Genomic DNA, 23061 nt, shown 5'->3' with positions numbered 1-23061 from the left:
GATTGGTTATAGAGAGCTAGACACACTGAGAGATTGGTTATAGAGAGCTAGACACACTGAGGGATTGGTTATAGAAAGCTAGACACACTGAGGGATTGGTTATAGAGAGCTAGACACACGGAGGGATTGGTTATAGAGAGCTAGACACACAGGGATTGGTTATAGAGAGCTAGGCACACTGAGGTATTGGTTATAGAGAGCTAGACACACTGAGGGATTGGTTATAGAGAGCTAGGCACACTGAGAGATTGGTTATAGAGAGCTAGACACACTGAGGGATTGGTTATAGAGAGCTAGACGCACTGAGGGATTGGTTATAGAGAGCTAGACACACTGAGGGATTGGTTATAGAGAGCTAGACACACTGAGAGATTGGTTATAGAGAGCTAGACACACTGAGAGATTGGTTATAGAGAGCTAGACACACTGAGGGATTGGTTATAGAGAGCTAGGCACACTGAGGGATTGGTTATAGAGAGCTAGACACACTGAGATTGGTTATAGAGAGCTAGACACACTGAGAGATTGGTTATAGAGAGCTAGACACACTGAGGGATTGGTTATAGAGAGCTAGACACACTGAGGGATTGGTTATAGAGAGCTAGACACACTGAGGGATTGGTTATAGAGAGCTAGACACACTGAGGGATAGGTTGTAGAGAGCTAGACACACTGAGGGATTGGTTATAGAGAGCTAGACACACTGAGGGATTGGTTATAGAGAGCTAGACACACTGAGGGATTGGTTATAGAGAGCTAGACACACTGAGGGATTGGTTATAGAGAGCTTGACACACTGAGGGATTGGTTATAGAGAGCTAGGCACACAGAGGGATTGGTTATAGAGAGCTAGACACACTGAGGGATTGGTTATAGAGAGCTAGACACACTGAGGGATTGGTTATAGAGAGCTGGACACACTGAGGGATTGGTTATAGAGAGCTAGGCACACAGAGATTGGTTATAGAGAGCTAGACACACTGAGGGATTGGTTATAGAGAGCTAGACACACTGAGGGATTGGTTATAGAGAGCTAGACACACTGAGGGATAGGTTATAGAGAGCTAGACACACTGAGAGATTGGTTATAGAGAGCTAGACACACTGAGGGATTGGTTATAGAGAGCTAGACACACTGAGGGATTGGTTATGGAGAGCTAGACACACTGAGGGATTGGTTATAGAGAGCTAGACACTGAGGGATTGGTTATAGAGAGCTAGACACACTGAGGGATTGGTTATAGAGAGCTAGACACACTGAGGGATTGGTTATAGAGAGCTAGACACACTGAGAGATTGGTTATAGAGAGCTAGACACACTGAGGGATTGGTTATAGAGAGCTAGGCACACAGAGATTGGTTATAGAGAGCTAGACACACTGAGGGATTGGTTATAGAGAGCTAGGCACACAGAGATTGGTTATAGAGAGCTAGACACACTGAGGGATTGGTTATAGAGAGCTAGACACACTGAGAGATTGGTTATAGAGAGCTAGACACACTGAGGGATTGGTTATAGAGAGCTAGACACACTGAGGGATTGGTTATAGAGAGCTAGACACACTGAGGGATAGGTTATAGAGAGCTAGACACACTGAGGGATTGGTTATAGAGAGCTAGGCACACAGAGGGATTGGTTATAGAGAGCTAGACACACTGAGATTGGTTATAGAGAGCTAGACACACTGAGGGATTGGTTATAGAGAGCTAGACACACTGAGGGATTGGTTATAGAAAGCTAGACACACTGAGGGATTGGTTATAGAGAGCTAGACACACTGAGGGATTGGTTATAGAGAGCTAGGCACACAGAGGGATTGGTTATAGAGAGCTAGACACACTGAGGGATTGGTTATAGAGAGCTAGACACACTGAGGGATTGGTTATAGAGAGCTAGGCACACAGAGATTGGTTATAGAGAGCTAGACACACTGAGGGATTGGTTATAGAGAGCTAGACACACTGAGGGATTGGTTATAGAGAGCTAGACACACTGAGGGATTGGTTATAGAGAGCTAGACACACTGAGGGATTGGTTATAGAGAGCTAGGCACACAGAGATTGGTTATAGAGAGCTAGACACACTGAGGGATTGGTTATAGAGAGCTAGACACACTGAGGGATTAGTTATAGAGAGCGAGACACACAGAGATTGGTTCTAGAGAGCTAGACACACTGAGAGATTGGTGATAGAGAGCTAGACACACTGAGGGATTGGTTATAGAGAGCTAGACACACTGAGGGATTGGTTATAGAGAGCTAGACACACTGAGGGATTGGTTATAGAGAGCTGGACACACGGAGGGATTGGTTATAGAGAGCTAGACACACTGAGGGATTGGTTATAGAGAGCTGGACACACGGAGGGATTGGTTATAGAGAGCTAGACACACTGAGGGATTGGTTATAGAGAGCTAGACACACTGAGGGATTGGTTATAGAGAGCTAGACACACTGAGGGATTGGTTATAGAGAGCTAGACACACTGAGGGATTGGTTATAGAGAGCTAGACACATTGAGGGATTGGTTATAGAGAGCTAGACACACTGAGGGATTGGTTATAGAGAGCTAGACACACTGAGGGATTGGTTATAGAGAGCTAGACACACTGAGAGATTGGTTATAGAGAGCTAGACACACTGAGGGATTGGTTATAGAAAGCTAGACACACTGAGGGATTGGTTATAGAGAGCTAGACACACGGAGGGATTGGTTATAGAGAGCTAGACACACTGAGGGATTGGTTATAGAAAGCTAGACACACTGAGAGATTGGTTATAGAGAGCTAGACACACTGAGGGATTGGTTATAGAGAGCTAGACACACTGAGGGATTGGTTATAGAAAGCTAGACACACTGAGAGATTGGTTATAGAAAGCTAGACACACTGAGAGATTGGTTATAGAGAGCTAGACACACTGAGGGATTGGTTATAGAGAGCTAGACACACTGAGGGATTGGATATGTGGAGATGGTGGGACAGTGTAAGGAATTCTAAATTGAGAATTGATATATGATCAGTCTAGTTCAAGTTCCAATCTGACCAGAGCTGGACAGTAACTTCTTCTGAGGTTAGTGGTTGAGTAGAATATTACAGCCTCTGGTTTAACCAAATGTGTCTGAATTTCCAGTGAATGTGCATAATATAAGATGATGATTTTAATTAATCAGTGTGGTCTAATAATAGTTACAACGATGAAAATACAGGGGGATTGGCTTCTTTAAAATTAAATAGTATTCATTCTGACTGTGACCATTGAAGAGGTGACTGGCGCGAGAAAGATCCAGCTAATTCTGATCCGCTCTTGCCCAGTGCTCTGATTGCTTCTCACAGCTTCAATGAAGGGTGCTTACAGCTTAGATATTCTATTCTGCTAAGTACAGAAGATTAATTACCATTAAATGTTACTTAGTAAAGGCTGTAATTGTTCAGAATACATCCAACTAAATGTATGTGTTTGTGTTTCAGAAAGAGAGCCCTGCTGTGTAATAACGTCGTGGCAATTGTGGCCGCACTAATAATGGGGTTCAGCAAGATGGCAGGATCATTCGAGATGATCGTGGGGGGAAGATTTCTGTATGGAATTAACATCGGTAATAGGATATTTTATTTAAGGAGATAGTGTGCATTGTTTGCAGAGATCAAAAGAAAAACCTTAAAAATGTTGAGAATAGAGACAGAAAATCCATGCTCAACCATCACCTGAAAGTCCCGAGAGTCACATCTGAAACACAAGTCTGCCTCATGACATGGAGGTCAATGGCACTTCAACCTTGCTGCCTACAGAAAACTCTGAGCTTGAACTCAAAGGGCACCTCACATGGATGTCGTGTCCCTCTGCACGCATGCTGTTAATTATTTAAAGGGGCAGGCTATCTTGGACCCTAAATAGTTGGATTTCAATGAATGGACTCACAGCACAGAAGGGCACATTCGGCCCATCGTGCCTCTCTGAAAGAGCTACCAATTAATCCCACTCCCCTGCTCTTTCCCCACAGCTCTACAATTCCCCATCAAGTATTTATCCAATTCCCTTTTGAAAGTTACTATTGAATCTGTTTCCACCACCCTTTCAGGCAGTGAATTGCAGATCATGACAACTCATTGAAAAAATCCTCTCATCTCCTCCCTGGCTTTCTTGCCAATTATCTTAAATCTGTGTCCTCCGGTTACTCAGTTCAGTTCAGTTCAATTTTATTTGCTTACTCCCCGTAGGGACGCGTCAGCTATACATACAGTGCCGCGTTCAGAGAGTCAATACAATGGCTTCCCGTGGCAGTGGGAGCACGATGTCCCTCAGCCGCTCCTTCCTCCTCGTCACTGCGGCCTCCTCCTCACTGTTGCCGGCTCCACGTGTGGTGGCCTGCTTCTCCCGCTCATGATCCGACCTCTGGCCGCCATGCCCGGCTCCCCTCCTCCCAGTCGGACTGCGAGCTTCCCGCCATGGAGCTGCCGGCCGACGTGCTGCAGCAGGTCGTCGTGGCTGCTGCTGCTGCTCGTTGCGCTGTGCTGCCTCCGCCCGACTCGCCGAACACATCGTCGGGATGTGAATGCTCCAGTCGCCGCGGCCTCCTCCTCACCGTCGCCAGCTCCACGCTTCATGGTCCGACGGCCCGGGGCCTGCCTCTCATGGTTCGGCCTGTGGCCGCCATGCTCGGCTTCCCTCCTCCCAGTCGGAATTCCTTCCCGCCGAGGAGCTGCCGGCCGACGTGCTCCAGCGGGTCGTCGTGGCTGCTGCTGCTGCTCACCGCGCTGCGCTGTGTCTGCCCGACTCGCCGAGCACCTCGCTCCGGTTGCGGGAGCGAGCAGCGAGAGCTGGCCACCCGAAGCAGGGAGAGCGCTCTCAGCACCGGACCGTCACGGCCGCCATCTTGACCCTCTTGCCAGTGGAAACAGTTTCTCCTTATTTACTCTATCAACATCCTTTATAATTTTGAACACCTCTATTAAATCTTGAGCAACTTTAATTACAACTCAGGTTTGACCCGTGTAGAGCGTGACGATAAGCGATGGGGAATGTACTAGGTGAGGGAGGAATATTAGCCAAGACACTGGGGGAACTCCCTGCTCTTCTTTGAGAAGCTCCACGGGAACTTTAACATCCTCCCGATCCATTGGACAGCACTTCTGACAACACTGCACTACTTCAGCGCTACACTGGTATGTCAGATGAGCTTATGCACTCATGTCCCAACTGCAAGAAGCTGCAGTGATTCAAACCTCCACCAGTGGGCACTCACATCAAATTTAAACATTTGTGTCTTGGGTGGTGATTTTATCAATGGGGATGTGATGGAAGCGGGAAAGCTGCTTGTCGGGCTTCAGTCCCACCTCCATCGACTTGTGGCGAACCCACGCCATTTTCCCTTGATTGACCTTGTTAAGCCTGCCCAGTGGGCTTAGCAGGCCAATTAAGGGAAAGCCGGTTACAGAGAACGTCGGCGTATGACATTTCATCTGTCAAAAATTTTTGACAGATGAATTGTCATCATTTGACAGCTCTGTGAAGCTGTCAACCACTGACAATCTCTGTTCTTTGGTGAGTCCTTGTACTCAAGACTCACCAAACCTCTTTCCTGAGCAGAAATCAGATGGCTGTTGCATTGGAGAATGCAGCAGCCATTCTGTCATCTCTGCCGTGGAGATGAGGCAGCTCCGCAGTCTAAAGGGATGAAGCCTGGAGGAAGGTAAGTAATCTTATTAATACACTTCAGACTCACCTCACACACTTACCTCTCCACACTTGCACTCATCACTCACCTGCACACCGGACATTTCGACCCCTCCGACCCCCGCCTCGCCTCGCTGACCCTGGCGAGGTTCGGAGCCATCGGGAAGCCCACACTTCAGAGCTCAAAATAGGGATTAGCAAAAAAACTGCCTGTTAACTACCTGTTAACAGGCAGTTAATTGGCACTAATCCCCTTCCCGCCTGAGAAGATGGCACAGAGGCGGGTTGGGGGTGGGATGGGTACCCGCTCCCAGATTCTGCCATTTTCCCAGCAGTCCCACCTCCACACCCACCTCCCCAGGGCTGGGAAAATCGCCCCCTTGAACTCTGAACTCTGAGCCACTCAGCTCTCAGATTAGGTCATAAATCCAAACACTGACAAAATGGGTCCTTAAATGTTAACATTTCACAGCAGTCATTTGGGTTTCAGTGTGTCGGAGCCATAATGTACCACCTCACTGGGGCTGCGCTGATTCCCAAATCCTAAACCAGACAGGTACAAGATAGGAAAAGGGGAGGGAGGCATCAAGGCTGAGTTCTTACGTGTTCTTTGCTGTGGAAAACTTTAATTATTAATGTCTTCAGGTTTTGATAGAGCAAGTGGGGAGAAACTGTTTCCTCTGGCAAGTGGGTCGGTAACCAGAGGTCATGGATTTAAAATAATTGGCAGAAGAACTAGAGGGGAAATGAGGAGAAATTTTTCACAGAGGGTTGTTAAGATTTGGAACGCACTACCTGAAAGGGTGGTGGAATCAGATTCCATAGGAACTTTCAAAAGGGAATTGGACATGTATTTGAGGAGGGCTAATTTGCAGTGTTACGGGGAAGAATCTGGGGTGTGGGACTAAATTGGACAGCTCTTTCAAAGAGCTGGCACAGGCTCGAAGGGCCAAATGACCTCCTTCAGTATTGTAAGATTCTATGAAGACACAGATGTCAGTGGGAAAAAAACTGAGACACTTAAAAATGGAACTCTCTGGTTTAAAACCTGACTGGGTGGCCACCAGAGATGGATCAAGAACATTCGGAGCCTCTCCTCACCCCTTGCACAAGCCCCTCCTCATTGATCCATGTAAACACAAATATGTTGTGAAACGCATGAAGCAATAAGCCTATAGAATGTTTACACACTGCTTTTAATAATGAAGCAAATTGCATGTGTCATGTACACCACGCTTAAAAGAAACTGCTTAATTTTACCAGGGGCAGCCATATTCGGCTGGTCACAGGCCCACTGGGACCATGCGTCAGGGCGAGGCTGGTTCTGGATCCAAGTGCAGACAGACAAGGCGAGAAGCAGGAATGCAGTCTTAAATAAAAGTACTTTACTAGAATCACACAGGTAAACAGTTACAAACATAGGAGCTCAAGACAAGCTACCACTAGGCAAATGGCTTGTCAAGACTGAGCACAGAGGGAAGAAACCACAGAACTTAAATACAAGCAAAAACAGGTGAAACCAATAAACCTGATAAAAGGCAGTTAAGTAATAAACACAGGAGAAACTAGTAACAATTAGCAAAGGGAAAAAAACAAGTGAAGGTGCCATCTAGGGGTTACTGAGGGAACTAACTGGCACCCTCACAACCATGGGGTAGCGGGATGCAGCTTTATATTGTTGATGCTCTGTATGTTAACTGTGCTGCCATGAGGAGATGCTCAGTAGAGGGTAGGCACTTCCTTGCGGTAAAGGAGGGAGAGTCACCCTGTCTGCGCTCCCCACATTCCAGTGGCAGCCTATGCTGTCGGAAGCCTTCAGACTGGCCCTGCAAGTTCCAGGTTTTCGCTCGCACTGTGCATGCGTGAAAACCCGGAACTTACGACCTGTCAAGTTTTGCTTGGGCAGATCCACCGCCTCCGCTACAAAAATCACTTTCGCTGGCGCAGAGTGGGGCTATTTGCCCAACTACTGCCCAGCGAATGCCCATGAAACCCTTATGCCTGGCAAAAGCAGCGTAAGGGTTAAAATGAATGTTAAAATAAAATGCTTTAAATGATTTAAACATACACATACATTTCAAATTAGCTTAGGTAAATTTTGGCCTGTTTTAAAATGTTTAAATTTATTTTTCAAAAGTTAAATTTTTATTTTTATTTTAAATTAAAGGGTCTTTTAATTAATTTTGAACCTGTGATCATTTATTTTTATTTAAGTGGTGTGAAATTTTATTTATTTGGGGATTTCTAATATGCTTATGGGGATTCCCTGCGCAACTGGAATCCCCACAAGCATCATAGGAATCTCCCTTTTTGACTGGTTGACTGGGCCCACGTCATCCCAGGGACGCTTGCGAACCACATCCATATCTTTTTTTTTAAAAGAGAGGCTTGCTCACAAAAGTATCTGGGGTGGATTTTCAACTTGCCGCCCGGGCGTAAAACGGACATGGTGGATCGGATACTCTAAAGGGCGGTCGATCTGAAATGCCCAGTTTTACGCCCGGGTGACAAGTTGAAAATCTATCCCATTTTCTCACAAACGAAGCTTAACCGTATTTAATTTCTCTTCAAGCTTTAAACATGAGTGAGCTAGTGGCAGTAGCTCAAGCTGCTGCCTGAAAGAACTGGAGTTAAACTGTATCACTGCACCAACTCTCATCATTGTTGCTGATGCACATTCTCTATCCTGTTTCTATTTAAAAGGCATTGGATTGGTCGCTCACGGGTTGTACCTCGGGGAAATAGCACCAAAGGAACTGCGAGGTGCTGTGTGCCTGACCCGTGCTGTATTTGCTGCCTTTGGGAAATGGATGGGGCTGGTAGTTGGACTCAGGTAAACCTTGAACCACCAGCATAGTTTAAACTAACTAACCTACTGCGGACTGTAAATGACTTGTTCATTTTGCAGCTCAGGCAATGCGAGCCCTTGATCATAGACTGGACATTTGTAATACCATTGATTGGGATTGAAGTTTGTGTGCCTCCTCGCCACGGTACATAATTGGCTCATAAAGAACAGGGTAAGACACACGGCAGCCAGAGGAACTCACGCTTCAACATTCCTAAAGAGAAAGTTCTCGGACTCCTTGATCTTGATTAACACTTTCAAGGCTTTGACTGTCACAGAAACAAGCCATTCAGCCTATCACATAAATGCCAGTGTTTTTTCCCCACATGAGCCACCTAGTCTAACCCCACTCTCCTGCTTGCTTCCCTATTTTTATTAGGCAAGAGTATTAAGGGTTACGGAACCAAGACGGGTAGATGGGGTTAAGATACAGATCAGCCATGATCTCATTGAATGGCAGAGCAGGCTCGAGGGGCTGAATGGCCTCCTCCTGTTTCTATGTTCCAAATCCCTTTAATATTCTTCGTTTTCAAATAACTAGCTGTTTCCTGCTGAGACTGTATTCCCTGCTGGACTGTCCCCACTCCGGTACTTGGTCTGTTTCTGCAGGCTCAGTTTTCTGCTCCTCCATTGGGAAATTTCACTCACTGCTGAGCTAACGTTGATCTCTTCCTGCTGGTTCTCATTCTGCTCTGGATTCTGCTCCCATCACACTCAATGATCTCTGCTTGCTTCCTGTGGCCGCTGATTCCAGTCATCCTTCAGAACTCGGGGTTATACTGATCGGGAAAGGCTGAGCAGGCTGGGTCTCTTTTCTCTAGAAAAGAGAAGACTGAGATGGTCGGAAAAATATTGGAATCCCAACTAAAGGAGAAAATAGAAGAACATCTGGAAACCAAAAATATAACAATGAATAGTCAACATGGGTTTCAAAGGGGAAAGTCTTGCTTGACCAACCTCATTGGATTTTTTGAAGAGGTAACAGAGAGTGGACAATGGTAATGCAGTCAATGTAATTTATCTGGATTTTCAAAAGGCCTTCGATAAGGTACCCCATAATAGACTGATGAACAAGGTCAGAGAATGTGGAGTCAGGGGACAAGCAGCAGAATGGATTACTAGCTGGCTTCAGGACAGAAAGCAGAGAGTAGGACTAAAGGGTAGCTATTCACAGTGGCAGAAGGTGGGTAGTGGTGTTCCACACAGATCAGTGCTGGGACCACTGCTGTTCACAATTTATATTAACAATTTAGACTTTGGAATCAAAAACACAATTTCTAAATTTGCGGATGACACCAAATTGGGGGGGATAGTCAATACTGAGGAGGACTGCAACAAGTTACAGGAGGACATTAATAAACTTACAGAATGGGAATATAATTGGCAAATGAAGTTTAACACAGATAAATGTGAGGTATTACATTTTGGTAGGAAGAATAGGGAGGTCACTTATTACTTGGAGGGTGCGAGTCTAGGCTGGGTAGAGGAACAAAGGGATCTCGGAGTACAAATACACAAATCACTAAAAGTTGCGACACAGGTTAGCAAAGCCATAAAAAAAAGCAAACCAAGCACTAGGGTTTATTTCTAGAGGGATAGAATTGAAAAGTAGGGAAGTTATGCTAAACCTGTATCGAACCTTGGTTAGACCACACAAGAGTACTGCGTACAGTTCTGGTCACCATATTATAAAAAGGATATAGAGGCACTGGATGGGGTGCAGAGAAGATTTACAAGGATGATACCAGAAATGCGAGGGTATACCTATCAGGAAAGGATGAACAGGCTGGGTCTCTTTTCTCTTGAAAAAAGAAGTCTGAGGGGTGACCTAATAGAGGTCGTTAAAATTATGAAAGGTTTTGATAGAGTGGATACAGAATGTTTCCACTTGTGGGGAAGAGCATAACTAGAGACCATCAATATAAGATAGTCACCAAGAAATCCAAAAGGGAATTCAATAGAAACTTTTTTACACAAAGAGTGGTGAGAATGTGGAACTCGCTACCACAGGGAGTGGTTGAAGAGAATAGTATGGATGCATTTAAGGGGAGGCCTGACAAGCATATGAGGGAGAAGGGAATAGAGGGTTATGCTGATAGAGTTAGATGAGGAAAGATGGGAGGAGGCTCGAGTGAAGCATAAACACCGGCGTAGACTGGTTGGGCCGAATGGCCTGTTTCTGTGGCGTATATCCTATGTAATCCTATGTGTGAGATGTGGCCTGATAGAGATCTTTAAAATTATGAAGGGGTTTGATCGGGTAGACATAGAGAAGATATTTCCACTTGTGGGGGAGACCAAAGCTGGCAGCCATAAATATAAGATAGTCACAAGTAAATCCAACAGGGAAATGCAGGAGAAATGTCTTTACCCAGAGAGTGGTTAGAATGTGGAACTCGCTACCACAAGGAATAGTTGAGGCGAATAGTATAGATGCATTTTAGGGGAATCTAGATAAACATATGAGGGAGAAAGGAATAGAAGGATATGCTGATAGGGTTAGATGAACAGGGGTGGGAGGAGGCCCGTGTGGAGCATAAACGCCGGTATGGACCAGTTGGGTCGAATGGTCTGTTTCTGTGCTGTACACTCGATGTAACCCCTCCGACACCGTTCACTGAACTGGGTTGTTCAGTTTTTCAAGCTCCTGCTTCTGCTCCCGATCTTGTGTATGATCCTCGCCTCTCTACAGCTTTTCCTGGAGCCAGCTCCCTCATCTGCACTGATCCCATGGATTTAATTTTCACATCCCCTGGCTCCCTTGTCTTCACTGCTCCTGATCCTTAGGTTTCACTCCCACTACTCCACACTCATCTGCTGGTCCACCGGATCCGCTGGTGCTCACCGCTAACCCCTGTGTCTACTACGCTGAACCATTGGACCCTGAAGTCCCATCCCAGGTTTCTCCCGAGATATCCTCCCTCATTTCTTCCCTCAACCTCTGTACTGAATGACTTCTCACCCTCAGTGATTTTAGTCTCCATGTCAACTCAGCTTGTGCTCTCTCTTCTGATTTCACTGCCCTTCTGACATTCCTAAAGCTCTTCCTCCATATAATCTCTCCTACCCATATTCATGGCCAACCCCTCGACCTTGCTACCTCACATAGTCTCTCTCCTCCCATGGTCTCTATCACAGAAGAGGCCATCTCTGACCACTTCCATATATCCCTTACCATCCATATCCCCTTACCTCCTTCCAACCTCACTTCCTTCTGCATCCAACCCTGGAAAAAAACTCCCTCAAGCCTTTGGTCTTCCATTCCATGATACTTCTGTAACTGTTGATCTGTTCAATGACTGCATCACCTTCATCTTTGATACCTTTGGCCCAGTAAAACCTGTATTCTCTCCCATCTGATCATTCCCCCATGAATGGCCTCCAACTTCGCCCCCTCAAGTCCAAGGGATGCAGAGTTGAGCATTTCTGGCGCAGAACTGCTTTAGCCATCCACAACCAGATCTGGCTGGACCACATCAAGCACTATCAGGTCTCACTCTCTTTTCTTAAAACTGCCCACTGCTCTGGGATCATCCAATCAGCTGCCTCTGTTGCTTCCTCCTTTTCCCGTTGCCCACCGACCCATACCTCCCATCATGCTTCCCCTTGCCCTACCTCTGATCTCATGTCGTTCTCTAGTTTTTCTCCCATCTCCTCTCATTCCTTCAACAAGCTTATCTTGTCCATGAGACCCACCTCCTGCTCCAGAGACCCCATTCACTCTAAACTGCTGACCACCCAACATCCCTTCCTGGTCACCATGCCAACTGAGATTGTAAATGATTCCCTCTCCTCAGGTACTGCTCCCCCTCCCTTTTAAAACTGCCATCATCAGCCTCCTCCTCAAAAAATCTACCCTCGAACACTCTTGTTCCTGCAAACTGCCACCCCATCTACAACCTCCCATTCTTCTTCAAAGTCCTTGAACAGGTTTTCGCTTCCCACATCCATGCCCATCTTTCCCATACTGCCATACTTGGGATGTGACTATGGATCACTATAGAGTCAGATCATTATCAGTTTAGAAGAATAAGAGGTAATCTCATTGAAATGTATAAAATTCTTAAGGGGCTTGACAGGGTAGATGCTGGGAGGAGGTTTCCCCTGGTTGGGGAATCTAGAACTAGGGGTCACAGTCTCAGAATAAGGTTATTTACAACTGAGATGAGAAATTTCTTCACTCAAAGGGTTGTGAATCTTTGGAATTTTGTACCTCAGAGGGCTGGCAAGACAGAGATCGATAGATTTTTGGATACTAAGGGAACCAAGGGATATGGGGGATAGTGCGGGAAGGTGGAGTTGAGGTAGATCAGCCATGATCTTATTGAATGACAGAGCAGGCTCGATGGGCCGAAAGGCCTACTCCTGCTCCTAATTCTTATGTTCTTTTGTTCTAATGTTACCTAATCTTGTTGTTTATTCTTCCCCAGGCAAATTCTAGGTAATGAAAGTAACTGGCATTTACTGCTGGCCTTCAGTGGCCTGCCTGCCCTGATTCAGCTCGTCACCCTGCCCTGGTTTCCAGAGAGCCCCAGATATCTACTCATGGAGAAAGGGAACAGAGCTCTGTGCATAGATGGTAAGTGAAAACGCAGGTCCGATTATGTTCAACGGTGGGCACTCCAAATACACCAGCAGGTTGTTGTTATATGTGCGATGCTCTGAACCTCACCTGTGTCTGACTTTATTACAGGTGCTGAAGTTATTTTACAAATGGAGAATATTTGGTAGCTACCAATGTAGGCTAATGCTCAGATAAAGAGTTAGAGGAGTAATGCATGTGTTGGATTTATTTGTTGTATAAATTTCTCAGACTGAAGCTCTGGGTCATTTATACAAGGGGGGGGGAATAAGTTTGACTTCTGGTGATAGTGTAAAACGGGCGATATCGGGGATAGGGTGCCTGTTCTACATCTCTCCCACTGAAGTCAATGGAAAAGTAAATTGAGAGAGACATATAACGGACGGTTGATCCGATAGCGCCTGTTTTACACTATCTCCCAAATTCAAAATTACCCTTGTGAACTGATAAGCAGGTGTTAAGTGCCATACACTTTGCAACATTTTTCCCTGAATAAAGGGCTATTTTCTCTTACATTGTAAAAAATAATGAATGCAATGTCAGGTGTGCATGATTTTGCTGCTGGAGTTTCTGTGTAATCTAATGCATTAGTAGGAACAACAGTAATGGTTGCAATGGGCACACATGGCCAGCATGCATGTAATGAAAAGCATGCTGCCACACAGTAAATTAATGGTTGCAATGCCATGTGGAACATTAGCCTCTCTTTTGATTCACACTGTCCTTCTGTTCCCTGCTCCTCGTTCCCACCCACTGAGTGGTGAGGTTGTCCATTGTCGCATTCGCCATACTGGTCCAAATCTGGCTACCTCCATTGGTGCACATTACAAGAACGATCCCCATCCTCTCCATGGTTGCGGCCGCCGCATGTGAATTTGGAGATGCAGCGCAACCGGAAGAGATTCCACTCTCTCAATGTTCACCTGGTGTGCGACCATACTCAGCATTTCATGCAGGTCAATGCCCAGTATCCTGGCAGCAGTTATGATGCTATCATTCTGCGGCAGTCCGCTGTACCATCCGCATTTGATCCACAATGACAAACCAGAGGGTGGCGACTGGGTGACAAGGGGTATCCGCTGACCACCTGTGCTCATGACTCCGGCTCGCAACCCAAACACACATGGGCAGCGTGCATATAACGAAAAGCATGCTGCCACATGGAATCTGATAGAGCAGACACTTGGTATGCTTAAACAATGCTTCCGCTGCCTGGACCACTCTGTAGGAACCCTGCAGTACTCATCAGAGCGCATCTCAAGAATCATCGTAGTCTATTGCATGTTCCACAACCTCGCCATCGTGAGGGCACAGCCCTTGCCACCAAACATACAGCAACCAGCTGAGGAGGAGGAGAAAGAGGAGGAGGAAGGGAGGAGGAGGAGGAGGAGAAAGAGGAGGAGAAAGAGGAGGAGGAGGAGGAGGAGGAGAAAGAGGAGGAGGAGGAGAAAGAGGAGGAGGAGGAGGAGGAGGAGAAAGAGGAGGAGGAGGAGGAGGAGGAGGAGAAAGAGGAGGAGGAGAAAGAGGAGGAGGAGGAGGAGGAGGAAGCAACGGGCTGGGTGTGATCAACTCATTTGATTGCGGTACCAGTGACCGCAACCCCAATTCTGCATTCACCAACAGTCCCACACCTTACCTTCCCTCTGTCACTGATCATCACAGTGTCCTCTTGGTCACAATGTTACAATAAAAGCCAACTCAAAATAAACATTCCAAACCAAATTTATAAATCAATCCATCCAATATTACATACCAAAGTCAACTAATCACTCTTGTGTATTCCCATAGTGCCTGTCTTCCATGTGCCTTTGCCTGTCCCAGTGCTTCTAAGCAGTACTACCCCAGTGGATGCAGCATGGCTGGTGGAAGGCTGCTGACTTTCAGTGGGGGACACTGCAGATGGCCTTGCTGGATGACCTCAAGCAGCTCTGGGCCTAGAAGGTCTGGCTTCGGACAGCACCATCTCGGCATGGGCGGCAGGCAAAAGCCAGGGCACTGGTGGAGTGGCAGTGGTGGGAGGAAGAATGCTGTCATCCTGAGAGAGGACAGCAGGTTCTTGCTCCATGGAACCACTGCCACTCCCTCGGATGGCGGCACCTCAGCATTCCTAGTAATCTGTTGGAGGACAGATTGTTGGACTGCTGTGACACTCTGCAAGCAATGTCCCCGCTAAGCTGCACGGCCACGCGGCCGCAGTCTGGTGGTCCCACGCAGCCGGTTCACCGGCTTTTAAATGGAAAAAGCAGGCATGCGCAGAAATTTGAATGGGCCGTGCACCCATAAAAATTAGAGGGAACATTGCCTGCAAGCCCCTTTCAATACTGGTAACCACAGGCACAATGGCAGCAGTCTGAGCTTGCGCAAGAGCAGTCTGAGCTTGCATGGCAGCAAGATGAGCTTGCATGACAGTTGTTTGAGCTTCCACTGCAGCACCCAGATATTAGGTGGCTTCTGTTTGTGCTGCAATGGAAGCTGAGACATCGGACATCAGACGCTGCATCATGGTTGGGTCCACAAGTGCGTTAATTGAGTTGCCTATCACTTCCATGCTGGAAAGGATGGGCTTCAAGCTCTGCGCAAAGCCCTGTGCAAGTTTGGCGCTGGACTCCTCCATGCTCCTTGACATTGCACTCAGGCTGTCTGGCAGGCCTGCCAATGCACCAAGCATTTCATTGTGCCTACCCATCAGCCTTCTTCTGTAGGCCACCCCATCGAAGTCCCCATCTGTGTCCTGTGGAACAGAATGTAATGATATCAGCAAATAGTGATGGTATTTGCCTGTTTGATTATGGTGCCTTACCAGCATATTTGCATGTATTGATTACTTATGTCTGACCAGCAGAGGGCATGTGACAGAGACAAGCAGTGGAGTTTTGGTTTCACTTTAGATGGATCACTAGCATGGTGTCTCCTGTAATGCTGTATAAAGAGTTGAACAGACTTTAGATTAAAAGACATTCTCTTTCATAAATGTCTCGTCATTGAACCCACAAAGAAATCAATACATGGTGTCAGAAGTGATTGAAAGAGATGAAGAGGAAAAATCTGAAGTGAAATCAGCTCTCCACATATTAGCAAGCCAAAAGAGAACATCGTTACTTACCATTAGAGAATAGCTAACAAAGTGAAAAATGGAAGGTTTACTCCCACCGGCGAAGCTTCAGTTGACAGGTAATGTGGCTGAAAATTGGAGGAGATTCAAACAACGTTTAGGGTTGTATTTAGCGGCAATCGGAGCTGACGAGAAAAGTGATAAAAAGAAATCGTCACTGTTCTTACATGTCGTGGGCGATGAAGCGCTGGAGGTGTATAATAACTTCACATTTGCTGCTGATGGAGACAAAATGAAGCTAGATAAAATAATGGAACAGTTTGAGGCCTACTGCATACCTAAACGTAACGTGACGTTTGAGAGGCACAGATTTTTCACATGTGTACAGAAAACGGGTGAGACTATTGATCAGTATGTGACTGAACTGAGAAACAGAAGCAAAACATGTGAATTTGGGGGACTGACAGACTCGCTGATAAAAGACAGACTGGTGTGTGGTATTCCAGATAATGGTCTAAGGGAAAGACTGCTAAGAGAGCAAGATCTAGACCTGGGAAAAGCCATAGCATTGTGTAGGGCTACAGAGACTGTGAAGTTGCAGGCAAAGGAGCTGTTCAGTGACAATAGCTGCAACGTGGATGCAGTGAGAAAGAACGGATACAAACCGTTTAACAAAAAGAGCGCCAATGTGAAAAAAGAGGCGTGGCCAGCGAACAAAAATGAAAGGGGCAATCGAAAGTCATGTAGTCGATGCGGTACACAGCATCCACCAAGAAAGTGTCCAGCATATAGTAAAACATGCAATAGTTGCAACAAAAACAACCATTATGCCCGTTGCTGCAAGAACCAAGCGCAACAAAGCAAGGTCCATGCAGTAGATGAAAGCAAGATAGAGGAGTTCAATGTAGATGTTGTGTCTGAAAACAAAGAAGAAAAAAGAGACTGGATGTTAACACTAAAAGTGAATGACATACACATTCCATTTAAATTGGATACTAGAGCACAAGTTAATGTGATATCAGAGACTGATTTTAAGAAAATTAGACCCAGACCAAAGATACATGGAATAAAAGTGAAAGTGACAGGATACTCAGGTACTGATATACCAGTGAAAGGAAGATGCATTGTCAAAGTGACACACAAGGACAGAGAACACACGCTAGCATTAATCGTGGTGCCAAAGGATGTGCAGGCCATACTAGGTTTAAAAGCCTGTGAGAGACTGAACCTGGTAAAGAGAGTCCTCGTTGTGGAAAGCGAAGGAGAGACAGTCTATGATGAACTCATGAAAGAGTACAATGACCTATTTAAGGGTCTAGGCTGCCTGCCAGGAGAACACACGATCAGAGTAGATAAAAGTATGCCAACGGTCATACATCCATGCAAAAAAGTTCCGTTTGCTCTTCAAAAGCAACTGAAGGCAGAGTTGGACAGGATGGAAAGCCTGAACGTGATTCAGAAGATAGATGAGCCAACTGAGTGGGTGAGTTCCCTCGTCGTAGTGGACAAAAAGAATGGAAAGCTCAGAATTTGCCTGGATCCAAGAGATCTAAACAGAGCAATAAAGAGAGAGCACTTCAAGCTTCCTACACATGAGGAAATCATGTCACAGTTTGCAAATGCAAAGTATTTCAGCAAGTTAGATGCATCATCAGGATTTTGGCAGATGAAATTGGATGAAGCAAGTTCAAGACTGTGCACGTTCAACAGTCCATTTGGCAGATACAGATTCCTAAGGTTACCATTTGGCATTGCCTCAGCTCCTGAAGTGTATCACAAAACTATCCATATGATCTATGAGCACCTGGAGGGAGTTGATACATCAATGGATGACATCATAGTATGGGGAACCACGAGAACTGAGCATGACGAGAGACTGAAAAAAGTGCTGGAAGCAACAAGGAAAACAAACCTGAAGCTGAATAGAGAGAAATGCCAGCTCGGGGTGACAGAACTGACATTCGTGGGAGATATCCTTAGCAGTGAGGGCATCAGACCACATCCCAGAAAGGTGTCCGCCATTGAGAATATGCCAAAGCCACAATGCAAAAAGGACGTGCAGAGGTTTAATGGAATGATCAACTACATGGGTAAATTCATATCCAACCTCTCAGAAAAGATGGCGCCACTGAGAAGACTAACTGAAAAGAACATAGAATGGGAATGGAATCATGAGCATGAGAAGCCATGGAGCGATCTAAAGACTCTGCTCACAGAGGAACCAGTTCTGAGGTTTTATGACCCAGCGAGACCCATCAAGATATCATCAGATGCATCACAGAGTGGGCTCGGTGCCGTTCTTCTGCAAAAATATGACTACTGGCAACCTATTGCATATGCATCGCGCTCAATGACAGACGCGGAGACGTGATATGCTCAAATAGAAAAGGAGCTGCTCAGCATCACATACGCCTGTGAAAGATTTCACCAGTTTGTGGCAGGACAAGCAATCAGTGTAGAGACTGACCATAAGCCCTTGATTGCATTGTTCCAAAAGCCACTAAATAGCTGTCCACTTAGAATACAAAGAATGATGATCAGGCTGCAACGATATACACTGAATGTTGCGTACACACCGGGTAAACTGATGTATACAGCAGACACGTTGTCCAGAGCTGTTGACCCAAGTGAGCCCGCAAACACCACAATGGATGAAAAAGTGAACGCCTACGTGGACATGATTACAAGTGCACTGCCCATAGCAGATGCAAAAATGGAGCTCATAAAGACTGAGACAAACAAAGATGAAACAATGAGATGACTGAGGAAAAGCATCTTGGATGGATGGCCCAACATGAAGCAAGACTGCTCACCTGACATGGCAGAGTACTGGAACTGCAGGGCGGAACTATCAGTGGTCGAAGACATCGTCTACAAAGGAGGTAAAATAGTTATCCCAAAGAGTCTGAGAAAAGAGATGCTAAAAAGGATCCATGGAGGACATCTGGGAATCGAAAAGTGTAAGAAAAGAGCACGAGAGGTGATGTACTGGCCACGAATCAACCAAGATGTGACAAATGAGGTGTCAAACTGCACAATATGCCTGAAATATCGAGCAAGCAATTCGGTAGAACCACTAAAGCCACACCCAGCACCAGACAGACCTTACCAGAAGGTAGGCACTGACCTATTCGTATGTCAAGGGAAGGACTATCTTGTAGTCACAGACTATTACTCCCTGTATCCAGAGGTTTGTAGACTGCACACCACCACTGCAGATGCAGTGATAACATGTATGAAAGCCATATTCTCCAGACATGGCATGGCAAGCGAGGTCATCACAGACAACGGAACCCAGTTTTACAATGCAAGTTTCCGACACTTTGCCAAAGAGTGGGACTTTGTCCACACAACGTCAAGTCCTCACTTTCCACAGTCCCATGGACTAGTGGAAAAATCGGTCCAGACAGTGAAAAGACTGATGTACAAGGCAAAAGACAGTGGAACTGACTTCTACCAGAGCATGCTTGTATACCGCACAATGCCGCTCGAGTGTGGTATGTCACCAGCCCAACTCCTTATGGGACGTATGCTAAGGTCAAACCTACCCATCCCGGAGAACCTCCTGAAAACAAAAGAGGGGGAGAAAGTGAGGAAGTTCAAAGAACAACAGAAAGAAAAGCAAAAGTACTACTATGACAGAGGAACACAAAACCTACCTGAACTCCACACTGGTGACCAAGTAAGGTTCAAAGACAAAACAAACACATGGACTCAGAAGGGAACTGTCCTGAGTGAAGTTCAACCAAGATCATACACCATTCAGACAGATGAGGGTGCTGTTCTGAGAAGAAATCGTCGAGATCTTCTCATGGGACCAGCCACAGCAAGTCAAAAGACTGATACTGTTGAACAACCTGATCACACTGCAAGTCAAAAGACTGATACTGTTGAACAACCTGATCACACAGCTGAGAACACATCATCTGAGGCAACAACTCAGATTCAAGGACAATCAATCAGAAAATCCTCAAGACATGTGAAGCCTCCTGAGAGACTCATTGAGCAAGTTTAAGGACTATTGTTATAGAAGGAAGTAATGTTATCTTATTCTTTCTTCAAGTTCTAGTGTATTTACATATTTCATGTGAACACACAAAGCAAGGTTAAAAAACCTTGATAATGATAATGTTAATGTAAGTTCATTAAGTGTTACAGTTAAAATGCAGATTAATACAAAGAAAACATGTTGTTAGTTAAAAGTAAAATACTTTTGTTTTAAGAAAGGGAGATGTAATGATATCAGCAAATAGTGATGGTATTTGCCTGTTTGATTATGATGCCTTACCAGCATATTTGCATGTATTGATTACTTATGTCTGACCAGCAGAGGGCATGTGACAGAAACAAGCAGTGGAGTTTTGGTTTCGCTTTAGATGGATCACTAGCATGGTGTCTCCTGTAATGCTGTATAAAGAGTTGAACAGACTTTAGATTAAAAGACATTCTCTTTCATAAATGTCTCGTCATTGAACCCACAAAGAAATCAATACACAGAACACGTGTGCAACTTCACCCTCTGGTGAGCTGGCACCTGTGCTATCCTTTCCCCCTGCCCTGGCTGCAGGCCACTCGTGCCTGGTGGCCCACCACAAGCAGATCCCGCGTCTAACCTATCCTCTAAAGTTCGCGGAGTGTCAGTATCTGAGCTGGTGGCTACGAGTGTGAAATCGAGTGACAGTGCATCTGCTGCATCACTGCCTTCTTCCTCTCGCACTTCCCGTTCCTCCACCACTGTCCGGCCAGGTTGCAGTTCTTGGCTATCAGAAAGGAGAAAGGCACAAGGGTAGGGTGCAGTGAGGGGAGGGGGGAAAGCAAAAGGTGCATGCTTACACCATCTGCAGCTTGAAAATCAGAAGAGATTGTGAGATGAGGGGGAAGAGCGATGTGAGAAGGAGGATTAGTTATGCGGATACCGTCATCTTGGATTATTTCAGCCCCGCCACTGGCCACGGTCTTAGCGTTGGCCGCTCCAATAATCTCCAACACCATCTCCTCTATGAGGGTTAGGTCATGCAGGTGCTCCCGTCTCCCTGCGTGTAATCCCTGCTGCCGCTGGTTATGAGCCAACTTGTCCTGCAAAGGAGAGGAATGTCTGTCAGTGAGTGTGGTCCAATGTGTTGGGGTGATGTCCCTGTCATGGTTGAATACCTGGCAGTGTGTGCAAGCTGTGAGCTGTGGATGCGAGACTTGCAGCAGTGCTAAATGTGTGAGGGTGAGGTGAAGCTATGAATGTGTAGTATGAGTCATGATTGATAGAGATTGTTGGTAGGTGAGTGAAGAGTGGTGGTGAATTGAGCAGAGTCTAAGCCTAATGGTTCAGTTGTAAAAATATGGCAGTTGAAGATGAATTCACTGACCTTGACCACTCGTGTGAGGTCATTAAACTTCTTGCGGCACTGCATCCAGGTCCTTGGGGCTACACTTGGTTCTATATCCCTTGATAAGGGTGGTGGAAGGAGATTCAGTAGTGACTTTCAAAAAGGAATTGGATAAATACTTGAAGAAAACATTTGCAGAGCTATAAAGAGTGGGGGAGTGGGACTAATTGGATAGCTCTTTTAAAGAGTCGGCACAGGCACAATGAGCCAATTGGCCTTCTCCTGTGCTGTATGATTCTATGATCTTCCACTAACATGTTTTAGCTTGGAACAAGTTGTCATGTAGAGGTAAAACAGAAGAACAGTCGATTACTCCATTTGACTTCTGTTGCTCCATTGTTCACTCTCACCTACCTTTTCATCAGACTTTGTAAACAGTGGTAAAGATGGCCCTATATGAGTAAAACCTCCCACCTAAAATACATTTCCTACAGAGTACAGCTCCTCATGCCTATTTCTAGGCTTTAAAATCATTGGTGGATTTGTGTGGGAGGATTTGTAGATCTGAGACTGGATTATCCTCTGTCTGAAGTCCTACCCTGACCCACCACAAGCCGTGAATCCACCCCGGAGAAATATCCAGCCCTTGAACTCTCCACTGAACCGTGGGGAATTATTCCGAACCTTTACCATCACTTTTTGATTAATGGGCCCTTATATCCCACTGGAATATTTTTTTCTTTGTGGCATGGTGACCAAAAGTGAATGCAGTATTCTAGATGTAATCTGACTTGTGGGTATTGTAAAACCTCAGCATAGACTAACACAGGATGCTGTAGGTGACTGTTCTGTCTATATAACCCCAACATTGTATCATTTTTTACTTGCTTTGATGCTTTGTCCAGACATTGAAAGTGATGTGTCTCCGAGTACTCCCAGTGCCTTTGCGAGTCTCTCTGTACTAATTCAATTCCATTCATTGTATTGTTATTTCCCAATTTTTTTTAACCTGTATTACTTTACATTTACCAGTGTTAAACTGCATTTGCCATGTGTCTGCCCAAATTGCATAAACACCTAGGCCATTAATAACTATAGTAAACACTGAAGGACAGTGCATGCGGATGCTACTCCCTGGTTGTATTCCTACTTTTCTTCCAATTACTTAACCAGCTCATTATTCAATGTGCAACCGCCTTGTTGATAAGCATTCATTCCAATTCATTGCCTTCATGGTTTCTCTTCCTCAAAGCTCTACAAAGACTGCGGGGTCCGGGCGATTTCACGGAGGAGGTTGAGGACATGATGGCAGAACGGGCTCAGATGCACGGAGAAACAAAAAAAAACCTTTTACAGCTGTTCAGAGACAAAACAGTACGATGTCAGCTCTTAACAGCTGTGGCCATCAGTTCGGGCATGCAGCTAAGTGGCATCAATATTGTAAGTATCATGTCAAGTACTTTCTCTATGCAACAGTTCCGGTCTCACACCAAAGCAGCCCACTTGATTGGCGCCCCATCCACCACCTTAAATATTCACACCCTCCACCACTGGCGTACTGTGGCTGCAGTGTGTACCATCTACA

At 45.7% G+C, this 23061-nt stretch overlaps 1 protein-coding gene across 4 annotated transcripts in view; it reads left to right on the top strand.

Moving 5' to 3' along the window:
* LOC147104521 (solute carrier family 2, facilitated glucose transporter member 11-like) overlaps positions 1 to 23061 on the top strand; it is a 164110-nt gene that overhangs the window by 121632 nt on the left and 19417 nt on the right. For all 4 annotated transcript variants that reach the window (XR_015072355.1, XM_085961885.1, XM_085961884.1 and 1 more), the window contains exons 4-7: positions 3471 to 3595; positions 8377 to 8506; positions 12952 to 13100; positions 22729 to 22916. Coding sequence is in view for 3 of the 4 variants with exons in the window: in XM_085961885.1 (XP_085818011.1) it covers positions 3471 to 3595; positions 8377 to 8506; positions 12952 to 13100; positions 22729 to 22916 (592 nt within the window). In the remaining variant the exon portion in view is untranslated. The remainder of the gene's footprint in view (positions 1 to 3470; positions 3596 to 8376; positions 8507 to 12951; positions 13101 to 22728; positions 22917 to 23061) is intronic.

Source organism: Somniosus microcephalus, chromosome 19, assembly GCF_052327205.1.
Source record: "Somniosus microcephalus isolate GS21.2 chromosome 19, FLI_Smic_1.0, whole genome shotgun sequence".
NCBI lineage: Eukaryota > Metazoa > Chordata > Chondrichthyes > Squaliformes > Somniosidae > Somniosus > Somniosus microcephalus.
The sequence above is the reverse complement of the archived record's forward strand: the minus strand, read 5'-3'. Positions and strand labels throughout refer to the sequence as shown.